The sequence below is a fragment of the Scyliorhinus torazame genome, chromosome 3, assembly GCF_047496885.1.
Source record: "Scyliorhinus torazame isolate Kashiwa2021f chromosome 3, sScyTor2.1, whole genome shotgun sequence".
In the NCBI taxonomy this organism is placed as follows: domain Eukaryota; kingdom Metazoa; phylum Chordata; class Chondrichthyes; order Carcharhiniformes; family Scyliorhinidae; genus Scyliorhinus; species Scyliorhinus torazame.
In genome coordinates this window covers 280745729-280761058 of record NC_092709.1, presented here as the reverse complement: position 1 = coordinate 280761058, position 15330 = coordinate 280745729, and the positions used below count along the sequence as shown (strand labels likewise).

The 15330-nt window shown below is 46.4% G+C and overlaps 1 protein-coding gene across 1 annotated transcript in view; it reads right to left on the bottom strand.

Annotated features, from left to right (window-relative positions):
* The window catches only part of slc45a2 (solute carrier family 45 member 2), a 140040-nt gene that overhangs the window by 79591 nt on the left and 45119 nt on the right, over positions 1–15330 (bottom strand). The window contains exon 5 of the mRNA XM_072497313.1: positions 8904–9027. Within this exon, the coding sequence (XP_072353414.1) occupies positions 8904–9027 (124 nt within the window). The remainder of the gene's footprint in view (positions 1–8903; positions 9028–15330) is intronic.

The following is a 15330-nucleotide window of genomic DNA, read 5'->3' as shown; positions in this document are numbered from 1 at the left end:
GGTCTCCCGCGGGTCAGAACCTGGTCTCTTCAGAGCCAGGCCCTGGTCATCTTGAGCCAGACCCCCTGGTCACCCAAAGTACCCCCCCCGCCACAAGGTTAAAACACGGCTTTGGACTTCTCGTGATATTTTCCACACTCGTGGCTGAACCTGCCCTATGCAAACAGGAGAGGAAAATCCAACCTACATAATTGGGTAGAACAATAGGAGATCACATTGGCTGCAGACAAATGCAAAATACTGCATGTAAGAAGAAAACTAAAAAGTACTCCACAAATGTTCTTGAAATACCCAAGTACCAAACTGAGAGATGTCTAGGTGTCTGAGACTCAACCCTGAATATGCCCAGTAATTACAGAGAGGCAATCAACAAAGTCAACAGAACTTTGAACTACAACTTGTACACAAACCATGGAGTCCTCTGGTGACACTACACCATTAGTATGCCCAATTCTGGTCATCAAGATGCAAGAATAAATTTCAAACTCTAGAGGTCACACAGAGAATCTCAGCGTTCTTTTCTAGGTTGTTTCCTACTGTCAATGTGATAAGTTCTGAAGTGAGTGGGGGGAGACTTAGACAATCTGAATAGAAGGTAAATCTTGAATGTAATGGTAAATTACCTTACAAAAGCAGGATAATTAGCTTCAAACTACAAAAAAGTTAATTTAGGACCAAAGTCAAGAAATTCTATATTTCAAGTGTGATCAATTTAGGGAATGGACTTTCAGATTACTTAGTGGAGGTGATAATCCAGGAATAATTAAAGAAACAATTGGAAGGTGAAATCTAGGCAGCATTTAGAATTTCTCCAGGTCTTTGAATTAAGATGCACCGATTGCTGTCTTTATCCAAAATTATCTTGTGAAAAGAGGCCTATGAATTTGTGGTTCACATATTAATGTCAATATTCGAGTAGGTAAAACAGTTTGTGTTGGGAAAGAGCTATGGGAAAACTGAACATTTAATCATTGCAGCAGTACTGAAAGCTTATTCTAAGAATAGTTCTAACTGCTGGAGAGGCTGGTGAGAGCTCTGGTCAACAGTATGTTTATGAATATCAATTGTAATCCAGTACGGCTCCAATTCACTGTGATTTATAGCGCTACCCAATTTTGTAACTGAAGTTAAGTAACCATTTTAGCCTGATGGATGTCTGATTTATGAATGGTATTTCCTCATCCAGAAAGACATAGTGGGAATAAATTCCAAAATGCAATTTACATAATTAGAATAATTGCCAGCCCACACACTTCACAGAGTCAGAAAGATTTAAAAAGTATCTTCTCCTTGTGACTGCGTTTTTCCAAATCTTCTCCCAACTTCTGTCAGTCGAAAACGACAAGCCACTCAAAAATCCCACAAAAGCACTAAGGCCTGTATCGGCATCACACCTTCCTCACAAGCTCAATTGTTTTTTTATAGTAACACAGTGAGAGCTTCACTCAAGAAACAGGATAATTTCAATCCAGCAAATTATGCTGCATCATTTCTGCTCTCGATCATTAGCAACGAGTCATCAACAGTGCTATCAAGTGGCACGTACATCTGCTCATTGACAATCATTTTCAGATCCTCCAGGGTCACAGCTCCTGACCTCATTACAACCTTGCTCCAAACATTGGCAAAAGAGCCAAATGCAAAAGAGGTGAGAATCACTGTCCCTGACAGCAAGGTGATTGGATTGGATTTGTTTATTGTCACGTGTGCTGAGGTACAGTGAAAAGAATTGTTCTGCTTAAAGTTCAGACAGATCATTCCACACATGAAAAGAAGATACGGCAAACATAAAATACACAATGTAAGTACATAGAGACAGGCATCGGGTGAAGCATACAGGAGTGTTGTACTACTCAGTAGAGAAGATGTGTGACGAGATCAGATTAGTCCATGAGAGGGTCGTTTAGGAGTCTGGTAACAGCGGGGAAGAAGCTGTTTTTGAATTTGTTAATGTGTGTTCTCAGATGTTGTATCTCCTGTCCTTGAAGAAGTTGGAAGAGTGAATAAGCTAGGTGTGAGGGATCTTTGATTATGCTGCCCACTTTCCCAAGCAACATGGCATCAAGGAGCCCTCACAAAACCAAAGACAATGGGAATGAAAGGGAAAACGTTCCACCAGTTTTTAAAATAATCTTTATTAGTGTCACAAGTAGGCTTACATTAATACTGCAATGAAGTTACTGTGAAAATCCCCTAGTTGTTATACTCCGTCACCTGTTCAGGTACACTGAGGGAAAATTCAGAATGTCCAATTTACCTAACAGCATGGTTTTCAGGACCGGAGGAAACCAGAGCACCCAGAGGAAACCCACACAGACACGGCGAGAACATGCAGACTCCGCATAGACAGTGACCCAAAGCTGGGAATCAAACCCGGGTCCCTGGCGTTATGAAGCAAAAGTGCTAACCACTGTGCTAATGTGCCACGGGAGAACAGTTTGCCAGACATTGTGAGGTGGTGGAGACTTCGAACAGTTCAGGCACGGATCTCCTGAATTGATGTGAAGTTTCTGAACTTCCGTTGTGTAAAGGTGCAAAGCAGCAGCCAGGTTTCTGGCATTTGGTCTGTCGGGAAGCCTGAGGCAAGATTGTGGTTGCTAGCAAGCCTGCAAAGACGTCAGCGAGGCGAGGAGGAGGCGCTGGCCAATGGTTACTGACAGGAGCAGCTGTGTGACTCTCGATTTCCAGGCCAGTGAAGAGAAGGGTGGGTGGACAACCAACCAGAAAGAACACAGGCTGTCAGCCAGGAGCACACGTGGTTGTCGAGTCTCGAGGCCCGGCCACTCAAGCGAAAGCCGAGAGGTGAGCAGAGCAGCAGTCGGAGATGGAAATAAGGCCAGGGAAGTGCCAGCATCGTGCCTTGGGAAACAGCAGTCCACGGGAGCGGGGCGACCAAACCAGAGCCAAAGGCCAACAGGGCTGAGATTGAGAGGGCTGTGCAGCAACAGGGCCAGGCAAAGAGGGAGAAAGAGAGCAGATGTCAGGCCAGATGGTCAGCAACAGCAGCTAGGGAACCAGCCAGGTGCACACACAATCATCGGGGTCGAGGCCCGGCCACCCAAGCGAGAGTTGAGATGTGGGCTGGGCTTAATGACCGGCGGGGCAGGACTCAATGTCACCAGGTGTGGGGTGTGATGTGGGGCTCCTGCCTAGAGGGAAAGCATGAGACCCCCAAAGTGTAAGTTTGTCTCTGCTTGGGCTGATAAGTGGCAGGCCAGTGCCATCTTTAATAAGTGAGCATTTAAACATCTCCAATTGACATTTAATGGCATCACTATCAATATCCTGGGGGGTTACCATTGACCAGAAACTGAACTGGACTAGCCATATAAATACTGTACCTACAAGAGGCGAGGGGTTAGGAATCCTGTAGCGAGTAACTTACTTCCTCACTTCCAAAGTCTGGCCAACATCTACAAGGCACCAGCCACGAGTGTGGTGGAATATTCCCCACTTGCCTGGCTGAGCACAGCTCCAGCTACACTCAAGAAGCTTGACACCTTCTCGGACAAAGCAGCCCACTTGATTGGCACACCATCCTCTAGCTTCAACATTTACTCTTTCTACCATGGATGCACAGTAGCAACAGAGTTTATCCTCTACAAGATTTACTGGGACAATTCACAGGATTATTTTGACAGCACCTTCCAAAACCTGCGACCCCTACCAGCTGGAAGACAAAGGCATCAAATGCATGGGAACACCACGACCTGCAAGTTCCCCTCCATACCACTCACTATACTGACTTTGAACTATGTTAACTTCCCTTCATTGTCATTGGATCAAAATCCTGGAACTTCCTTCCTAACAGCACATAGTGTTTCTACAACACTTGGACTGCACAGTTCAAGAAGATAGATCAACACCACCTTCTCACAGGTAAATGGTGGGCAGTAATTGGTGGCCTAGCCAGTGAAGCCCACATCCAGTGAAAAAATAAAATAAATTCACGTGAAGGCTTTGGTCTATTTAGTGCCTTTATCCATAACATTCTTATGATGCATTTTTGTTAAACATCCAAGGCCACACTGCCAGAAATATGAGGAGGCTTTGGAGAGGATACAGAAAAGATTTACCAGGAGATTGCCTGATATGGAGGGCATTAGCTATGAGGGGAGGTTGGAGAAATTGGTTTGTATTCACTGGAATGACGGAGGTTGAGGGGTGACCTGATAGAAGTCTACAAGATTATGCGAGGCATGGACAGAGTGGATAGTCAGAAGCTTTTTCCCAGGGTGAAAGAGTCAATTACTACGGGACATAGGCTTAAGGGGCAAAGTTTAGAGGAGATGTGCGATGGAGGTTTTTTTTACACAGAGGGCATAGGGTGCCTGGAATGTGCTGCCGAACGTGGCTGTGGAAGCAGGTGTGATAGTGACGTTTAAGGGGCGTCTTGACAAATACATGAATAGGATGGGAATAGAAGGATGTGGACCCAGGAAGTGTAAAAGATTTTAGCTTAGATAGGCAACATGGTCGGTGCAGGCTTGGAGGACCAAATGGCGTGTTCCTGTGCTGTACTTTTCTTTGTTGTTCTATCACAGAAGGTTATTTTCTAATCCCCTACAGGCTTTTAATTTCTTCACTTTATGATTTACCCTTATAACACATCACTTCGAGACTGTCAGTGATGAACTACTCCTCATTTACCATTCCCTCTGCTCAACTTTCTAGAACCTTATCCTCATCTTCTGCAAATTTGTCTCTTAGCAGTACCCAAAACGTTCAATTTTGTCAACTGTGTTTTTGCTCTTACATAGAACATTACAGCGCAGTACAGGCCCCTCGGCCCTCTATGTTGCGCCGACCTGTGAAACCACTCTGAAGCCCATCTACATTATTCCCTTATCGTCCATATGTCTATCCAATGACCATTTGAATGCCGTTAATGTTGGCGAGTCCGCTACTGTTGCAGGCAGGGCATTCCACGTCCTTACTACTCTCTGAGTAAAGAACCTACCTCTGACATCTGTCCTATATCTATCTCCCCTCAATTTAAAGCTATGTCCCCTCGTGCTAGACATCACCATCCGAGGAAAAAGGCTCTCACTGTCCACCCTATCTAATCCTCTGATCATCTTGTATGCCTCAATTAAGTCACCTCTTAACCTTCTCTCTAACGAAAACAGCCTCAAGTCCCTCAGCCTTCCCTCATAAGATCTTCCCTCCATGCCAGGCAACATTCTGGTAAATCTCCTCTGCACCCTTTCCAATGCTTCCACATCCTTCCTGTAATGCGGCGACCAGAATTGCACGCAATACTCTAAATGCGGCCGCACCAGAGTTTTGTACAGCTGCAACATGACCTCATGGTTCCAAAACTCAATCCCTCTACCAATAAAAGCTAACACACCGTACGCCTTCTTAACAACCCTCTCAACCTGGGTGGCAACTTTCAGGGATCTATGTACATAGACACCGAGATCTCGCTGCTCATCCACACTACCAAGAATCTTACCATTAGCCCAGTACTCTGTCTTCCTGTTATTCCTTCCAAAATAAATCACCTCACACTTTTTTGCATTAAGCTCCATTTGCCACCACTCAGCCCAGCTCTGCAGCTTATCTATGTCCCTCTGTAACTTGTAACATCCTTCTGCACTGTCCACAACTCCACCGACTTTAGTGTCTTCTGCAAATTTACTCACCCATCCTTCTACTCCCTCCTCCAGGTCATTTATAAAAATGACGAACAGCAGTGGCCCCAAAACAGGTCCTTGTGGCACACCACTAGTAACTGGACTCCAGGCTGAACATTTCCCATCAACCACCACCCTTTGTCTTCTTCCAGCTAGCCAATTTCTGATCCAAACTGCTAAATCACCCTGAATCCCATGCCTCCGTATTTTCTGCAATAGCCTACCGTAGGGAACCTTATCAAACGCTTTACTGAAATCCATATACACCACAGCAACTGCTTTACCCTCATCCACCTGTTTGGTCACCTTCTCAAAGAACTTAATAAGGTTTGTGAGGCACGACCTACCATTTACAAAACCGTGTTGACGAGCTCTAATCAAATTATTCCTTTCCAGATGATTATACATCCTATCTCTTATAAACCGTTCCAAGACTTTGCCCACAACAGAAGTAAGGCTCACAGGTCTACTGTTACCAGGGTTGTCTCCACTCCCCTTCTTGAACAAGGGGACAACATTTGCTATCCTCCAGTCTTCTGGCACTATTCCTGTAGACAAAGATGACTTAAAGATCAAAGCCAAAGGCTCAGCAATCTCCTCCCTAGTTTCCCATAGAATCCTAGGATAAATCCCATCCGGCCCAGGGGACTTATCTATTTTCACACTTTCTAGAATTGCTAACACCTCCTCCTTATGAACCTCAAGCCCTTCTAGTCTAGCAGCCTGTGTCTCAGTATCTTCCCCGACAACATTGTCTTTTTCCTGTGTGAATACTGACGAAAAATATTCATTTAGCACCGTTCCTATCTCCTCGGACTCCACGCACAACTTCCCACTACTGTCCTTGACTGGCCCTACTCTTACCCTAGTCATTCTTTTATTCCTGACATATCTACAGAAAGCTTTAGGGTTATCCTTGATCCTAGCTGCCAAAGACTTCTCATGTACCCTCCTGGCTCTTCTTAGCTCTCTCTTTAGGTCCTTCCTAGCTAACTTGTAACTCTCGAGCACCCTAACTGAACCTTCACTTCTCATCTTTACATAAGCTTCCTTCTTCCTCTTGAGAAGTGTTTCAACTGCTTTAGTATACCACAGTTCCCTCGCTCGACCACTTCCTCCATGCCTGACAGATACATACTTATCAAGGACATGCAGTAGCTGTTCCTTGAACAAGCTCCACATTTCCATTGTGCCCTTCCCCTGCAGTTTTCCTCTCCATCCGATGCATCCTCAGTCTTGCCTCATCGCATCATAATTGCCTTTCCCCAGATATAACTCTTGCCCTGCGGTATATACCTATCCCTTTCCATCACTAAAGTAAACGTAATCGAATTGTGGTCACTATCACCAAAGTGCTCATCTACCTCCAAATCTAACACCTGTCCTGGTTCATTACCGAGTACCAAATCCAATATGGCTTCGCCTCTCGTTGGCCTATCTACATACTGTGTCAGGAAACCCTCCTGCACATATTGGACAAAAACGGACCCATCTAAAGAACTATAGCGTTTCCAGTCAATATTTGGAAAGTTAAAGTCCCCCATAACAACTACCAGCATCTTGGTGATGCTTTCTCCCACCCTTGGTGACTTCCCTATCTATCACTCCAAGATACCTTTGAGTTCAATGTTTGCTGTAGGAATACAATTTTATGTCTGTTCACAGAAAATGTCATGGCAAATGGAGCAAAAGGACATAACGATGCATATTGTCTCTCTAAACACTTTTACTGCCTCCTGTCATATTAACAGTGATATGGAGATAGTCCATGAAAATGTGTCTCAAACATTAAAGTATGGAGGCAGATACCATGCATATCATTACTAGAACACTACGCTCAACGCCACTCCCTTGGCTCCCTGTCCTGGCAAATATCACTCCTCCACATATCCGCCAACTTGCAACAACCCACAAAATGACAGGAAAAGTTTGCAATGCCAAACTCCTCCCCCTCCCCCCCCCCACCTGACACTTTATGCTGATGTTTCAGCCCACCCAAGGTACAATTCCCATCAAGAAGGCCAATCTGGAAAAGTCCTCCCACACAGGACTTCAATGCAAATTCCACCTGGCCAAATGAATGAGAATCATTGAACATGACAAACAATGTACCTGGTCTCAAACCCTACCCAACAGCTGTTTGGTTTCAACCTTGCAAGGAAAGAGTAGTCCACCTTCGGACCAGCCATGACCCCTGCTTGGCCAATCGCCAAAGGTGGAGAATTAATGGCAGCCCCCTATGTGCCTGTGGGAGGACTCCACCATATCATTGAAGAATGTCCAATCCACAGACTCAGTGGAGGCCTATTCGCAATCAACACATCCGGACCAGAAGAAATTGTTTGGCTTCGGGACTTTGCATTCGCTAAATAAATAAATGAATGGAGGCAGAATGAAAGTAATTCTGAGGGATATTGGATTGGAATTTTGCCAAAAGACTGAGAACACAAATTACCAATTGTTAATCAAAATTGATGGAGATAAAGCAGAGTGTAAATATCTTGAGCCAGAAGAGTAGAATAGGGTATTGTTTGTAAAATTGCTGATCAGTTTTCAATCCCAGTTATGTATATGTGTTATATCTGCTAACACTTGGACCAACATGTTTTCAAAGTCTTACAACACCAGGTTAAAGTCCAACAGGTTTGTTTCGAATCACTAGCTTTTGGAGCACTGCTCCTTCCTCAGGTGAATGAAGAGGTGGGTTCCAGAAGCATATGCTGACTTCAAACACTTGCATTCACAGTATCATATTGCATCTTTGACTGTTTACTGTGCTCACCCCAGTCCAATGCCGGCATCTCCACATCATGGCTACCAGCGACACCGCAAACTGCCGGCTCAAAGTGGAGAGGATCTCCAAGAAGATTGCTCATATAGACACTGACATTAAGTTTCTACAAAGATGTAAGAAAGCAGACAAGATCCCGAATGGGCGACAGATCACAAATCCACTCAAGTTGAGCTCAAAGACTTGCATTCAAAGTATCATATTGCATCTTTGACTTTGTCTATATATATGTTTCTGGAACCCACCTCTTCGTTCACCTGAGAAAGGAGCAGTGTTCGGAAAATTAGTGATTCGAAACAAACCTGTTGGACTTTAACCTGGTGTTGTAAGACTTCTTACTGTGCTCACCCAGTCAAACGCGGGCATCCCAGTCCAACGCAGGAAAGACTCACAAATAGTCTGCTCTTAATACCATTCAAACAAAGAGACACTTAGCATGCATAAAAGTGAAAGATTCAGTCTCAAGCACTTACATGAACAAATTGCTGAAAAAATGGCATTAATGCACAAGCCCCAGCATCCTACTTCAACACCTCGTTCGTATGTAATGTATGAGGTAGAGTTGTGTTCTGCGTAAGGATTACCATTATATACCACCTGAAAGATTTAAATAAAGAGATTAAGTCTAAATATTAAAAAAATATAAATTTAAAGTACCCAATTCATTTTCTTTCCAAATAAGGGGCAATTTAGCGTGGCCAATCCACCTGCACATCTTTGGGTTGTGGGGATGAAACCCACGCAGACACGATAGAATGGGCAAACTCCACAAGAACAGTGACCCGGGGCTGGGATCGAACCCGGGTCCTCGGTGCGGTGAGGCAGCAGTGCTAATCTCACCGTGCCACCCTAGAGCATTTCACAGGCAAAATCAAAAGTATGGGAGGGCAGATTATTATTAAACAGTTAAAAGTAATGATTATGGGCAGCACAGTAGCACAGTGGGTAGCACTATTGCTTCACAGCGCCAGGGTCCCAGATTTGATTCCTGGCTTGTGTCACTGTCTGTGTGGAGTCTGCATGTTCTCCCAGTGTGCGCGTGGGTTCCAAATATGTATATCTTCCAAAATGCATCACCTCGCATTTTCCTGGATTGAGCTCCATCTGCCATTTCTCTGCCCAAATCTCCAATCTATTTATATTTTGCTGTATTCTCTGACAGTCCTCCTCGCTATCTGCAACTCCACCAATCTTAGTATCATCTGCAAACTTGCTAATCAGACCACCTATACCTTCGTCCAGATCATTTATGTATATCACAATAAACAGTGGTCCGAGCACGGATCCCTGTGAAACACCACTCGTCACCTTTCTCCATTTTGAGACACTCCCTTCCACCACTACTCTCTGTCTCCTGTTGCCCAGCCCGTTCTTTATCCATCCAGCTAGTACACCCTGAACCCTATACGACTTCACTTTTTCCATCAACCTTCCATGGGAAACTTTATCAAACGCCTTACTGAAGTCTATGTATATGACATCTACAGCCCTTCCCTCATCAATTAACGTTGTCACTTCCTCAAAGAATTCTATTTGGTTTGTAAGACATGACCTTCCCTGCACAAAACCATGCTGCCTATCACTGATAAGTCGATTTTCTTCCAAATGTGAATAGATCCTATCCCTCAGTATCTTCTCCAACAGTTTGCCTACCACTGACGTCAAGCTCACAGGTCTATAATTCCCTGGATTATCCCTGCTACCCTTCTTAAACAAAGGGACAACATTAGCAATTCTCCAGTCCTCCGGGACCTCACCCGTGCTCAAGGATGCTGCAAAGATATCTGTTAAGGCCCCAGCTATTTCTTCCCTCGCTTCCCTCAGTAACCTGGGATAGATTCCCATCCGGACCTGGGGACTTGTCCACCTTAATGCCTTTTAGAATACCCAAAACTTCCCCCTTCCTTATGCCGACTTGACCTAGAGTATTTAAACATCCATCCTTAGCCTCAACATCCGTCATGTCCCTCTCCTTGGTGAATGCCGATGCAAAGTATTCATTAAGAATCTCACCCATTTCCTCTGACTCCACGCATAAATTCCCTCTTTTGTCTTTGAGTGGGCCAATCCTTTCCTCCCCACAGGGCATTAGTGAACCAGATAGATTTTTAATGAAAATCAACAATGGTCTCCTGGTCATCATTACTGAGACTATGTTTATATTCCAAATTATTAATTGAATTTAAATTCCACCAGCTGCCATGGTGAGATTTTAATCCTTATCCTCAGAACATTTGCTGGGCCTCTGGATTAGTGTCTTCCCTCATAGCTCAGGTTATTAACCTATAAAAAATACTCCTCTCACCACATCACCTGCTCTTCCTCCAGCCAAATGCCTGCCCTTCACCTTTCTTTGTGGCTGGGTGCGAGGAGAGAGCAGGTGGCGTGAAGGGGGAGCGGGCGGCGTGAGGGAGGAGCGGGAGGATATTGTGAAGGACGAGGCGGCACAGCTCGGAAGAAAAACTTTAGTTGGGCTTTTTCACGAAAGATTCAAACATTGCACGAGAATGAGAGAGCGCACACAAAAGACAGGGCGCCCAACCCCATGTGGGCGACAGGGCGCCCGTGTAAGTGTGTATATGAGAGAGTGCAAAAGTTTAATGCATGGGAGAATGTGGGTGTGTGAGTATATCTGTGGGAAAGAGAGTGAGAAAGAGAGAGAGCGCATGTGTGTGTCCGCGTGAGAGAGAGACAGAGAGAGAGAGTGTGTGAGAGTGTCTGTATGTGCGAGAGAGAAAATCCCAGGCAGAACCCAAACTGAGCGTCTGTGAGCAAGTTATTGCTGAGTAAGTGCCGCTTGATTGCACTGTTGATGACTCCTTCCATCCCTTTGCTGATGATGGAGAGTAGACTGATAGGATGGATTATATTACTACTCCTGATAGTAATGATGTGGAGATGCCGACGTTGGACTGGGGTGAGCACAGTACGAAGTCTTACAACACCAGGTTAAAGTCCAACAGGTTTGTTTCGATGTCACTAGCTTTCGGAGCGCTGCTCCTTCCTCAGGTGAATGAAGAGGTCTGTTCCAGAAACACATATATAGACAAATTCAAAGATGCCAAACAATGCTTGGAATGCGAGCATTAGCAGGTGATTAAATCTTTACAGATCCAGAGATGGGGTAACCCCAGGTTAAAGAGGTGTGAATTGTACCAAGCCAGGACAGTTGGTAGGATTTCGCAGGCCAGATGGTGGGGGATGAATGTAATGCGACATGAATCCCAGGTCCCGGTTGAGGCCGCACTCATGTGTGCGGAACTTGGCTATAAGTTTCTGCTCGTTGATTCTGCGTTGTCGCGGGTCCTGAAGGCCGCCTTGGAGAACGCTTACCCGGAGATCAGAGGCTGAATGCCCTTGACTGCTGAAGTGTTCCCCGACTGGAAGGGAACATTCCTGCCTGGTGATTGTTGCGCGATGTCCGTTCATTCGTTGTCGCAGCGTCTGCATGGTCTCGCCAATGTACCACGCTTCGGGACATCCTTTCCTGCAGCGTATGAGGTAGACAACGTTGGCCGAGTCGCACGAGTATGTACCGCGTACCTGGTGGGTGGTGTTCTCACGTGTAATAGTGGTATCCATGTCGATGATCTTGCAGAGATTGCCATGACAGGGTTGTGTGGTGTCGTTGTCACTGTTCTGAAGACTGGGTAGTTTGCTGCAAACAATGGTTCATTTGAGGTTGCGCGGTTGTTTGAAGGCAAGTAGTGGGGGTGTGGGGATGACCTTGGCAAGATGTTCATCATCATCAATCAACTACCCAGTCTTCAGAACAGTGACAACGACACCACACAACCCTGTCATGGCAATCTCTGCAAGACGTGCCAGATCATCGACATGGATACCACTATTACACGTGAGAACACCACCCACCAGGTACGCGGTACATACTCGTGCGACTCGGCCAACGTTGTCTACCTCATACGCTGCAGGAAAGGATGTCCCGAAGCGTGGTACATTGGCGAGACCATGCAGACGCTGCGACAACGAATGAACGGACATCGCGCAACAATCACCAGGCAGGAATGTTCCCTTCCAGTCGGGGAACACTTCAGCAGTCAAGGGCATTCAGCCTCTGATCTCCGGGTAAGCGTTCTCCAAGGCGGCCTTCAGGACCCGCGACAACGCAGAATCAACGAGCAGAAACTTATAGCCAAGTTCCGCACACATGAGTGCGGCCTCAACCAGGACCTGGGATTCATGTCGCATTACATTCATCCCCCACCATCTGGCCTGCGAAATCCTACCAACTGTCCTGGCTTGGTACAATTCACACCTCTTTAACCTGGGGTTACCCCATCTCTGGATCTGTAAAGATTTAATCACCTGCTAATACTCGCATTCCAAGCATTGTTTGGCATCTTTGAATTTGTCTATATATGTGTTTCTGGAACAGACCTCTTCATTCACCTGAGGAAGGAGCAGCGCTCCGAAAGCTAGTGACATCGAAACAAACCTGTTGGACTTAACCTGATAGTAATGTTATATTGCTTTGTGCAATATATATGTTACTCATTTGCTTCTTACCAGGATGATCTTTAACTCAATGTTGATTAACACTTGTAGTCTTCCAATTAGAGCAAATACTTTATTGAGTAACGTTGACAAATTAACTGTGAGTTTGTTCTCTCTCCAATGCTTAAACTAGATGTTACATGAACAAGATTAAATAATTATGATTAGCTACACCTGCGCTGAGTGAATTTGTCTACCTCTGGATCTTGGCTTGAGTCTGTCTATTTATACCTGTCTCTAGTGCTGCCCTCTAGTGATTACTTAGCTGTTCTGTCTATACATCAAAACCTTGTGTACATACAGATAAGCAGATCACTACATCCCCCCTTTTTCTTCTTTTACATATTTTCTGTACTGTTTTATAGAAAATTGTACAAAGCAGGTAGATAAATGATGATATGTATATCTGTGCAAGTTGTGACGATATTGAAAATTATACAAAGCCGAGGCTTCTGGGTGCGGTGATGACCAGCTGAGTCGCACGTTTTGGCAGCATCCGGTGGAACGGACTTTTGGGCTCTTAATAGGAGCCCCAGCGGCAATTTTAACGGCTAAAAACACTGTGCGGTAAACCAGAAGGGAATCCCCCCCCCGGACACGTATGGAAAAAGGAGAGGAAAGCGGCCGGATTGCGTAGGATCCTCTCGAGCAGCGGCAAGGAAGGCAAGCTCAAAGCAAGATGGCGTCGGAAGGTGGCCATTTGGTATGGGGCCCGGACCAACAAGAGTTCCTGCGGCGCTGTGTGGAAGAACTGAAAAAGGAGATGAAGAAGGAGCTGCTGGCCCCGATATTACAGGCGATTGAAGGGCTAAAGGAGGAGCAAAAGACCCAGGAGCAGGAGCTTCGGTTCGTGAAGGCAAAGGCTGCTGAAAATGAAGACGAAATACAGGGCCTGGTGGTGAAGACAGAGATGCATGAGGCACAGCACAAAAGGTGTGTGGAAAGGCTAGAGGTGCTGGAGAATAATTCGAGGAGGAAGAATTTAAGGGTTCTGGGTCTTCCCGAAGGCGCAGAAGGGGCGGACGTCGGGGCATATGTGAGCACGATGCTTCACTCGCTAATGGGATCGGAGGCCCCGGGGGGCCCTTTGGAGGTGGAGGGAGCTTATCGAATTATGGCGCGAAGACCGAGGGCTGGAGAAATACCTCGAGCTATAGTGGTGAGGTTTCTCCGCTATAATGACAGAGAGATGGTCCTCAGATGGGCGAAGAAAACTCGGAGCTGTAGGTTGGAGAACGCAGTGATCCGCGTATACCAGGATTGGAGTGCGGAGGTGGCGAGAAGGAGGGCAAGTTTTAATCGGGCTAAGACGATGCTTCACAAAAAGGTCAAATTCGGAATGTTGCAGCCGGCAAGACTGTGGGTCACACACCAAGGGAAGCACCACTAATTTGAGACGGCAGAAGAGGCGTGGACATTTATTGTGGACGAGAAGCTGGAATAGGCGGGCGAGAAAAAGAACATTTGGGACAAAGTGGTGGGGTGATTATGTGGGGTGAGGGGGGGGAAAAAGGGGGAGGGGATGATTTTTCAAGTTGTTAATCTTGCGACCCTGTACCTTTTCTCTCTTCCCCATGTTGTGGGGGAGGGGGGGGAGGAGGATGAGGACCTGTGGGCGCCGGTCATTAGGGGCGGGGCCAAGTGGGAAACGCGGGCTTTGTTCCCGCGCTATGGTAAATATGGCGGGAACAGGGACGCAGGAAGGAGGGGGCCTCGCACAGTGGGGGCCGAGGACAAGGGGGGAAGCCGAGGTCAGCCAGAGTTTGCTGACTTCTGGGAGCAACATGGGGGGTGCAACTACGCTAGAAAGGGATCTAGCGGAGGGGGGGGCGGTTAACTGGGTTGCTGCTGCTGAGGAGAAGGGGGAGCTGGTATGGGGTGAGGTGGTCGAGGCGGGAGGGCGCCGTCGGGGGGATATACGGGTACGTGGGAACCGGGTGAGGAGCTGGGTTAAAATAGGGGATGGCTAGTCGACAAGGGGGGCGGGGGGGTAAAGAGCCCCCCAACCCGGCTGATCACGTGGAACGTGAGAGGGCTGAACGGGCCGATTAAAAGGGCACGGGTACTCGCACACCTAAAGAAATTAAAGGCAGATGTGGTTATGTTGCAGAAGACGCATCTGAAACTGACAGACCAGGTCAGACTACGTAAAGGATGGGTGGGGCAGGTGTTTCATTCGGGTTTAGATGCGAAGAACAGGGGGGTGGCTATTTTAGTGGGGAAACGGGTACTGTTTGAGGCAAAGACCATAGTGGCGGATAGTGGGGGTAGATACGTGATGGTGAGTGGCAGATTGCAAGGGGAGGCGGTGGTTCTAGTGAACGTATATGCCCCGAACTGGGATGATGCAAATTTTATGAGGCGTATGTTGGGACGTATCCCGGA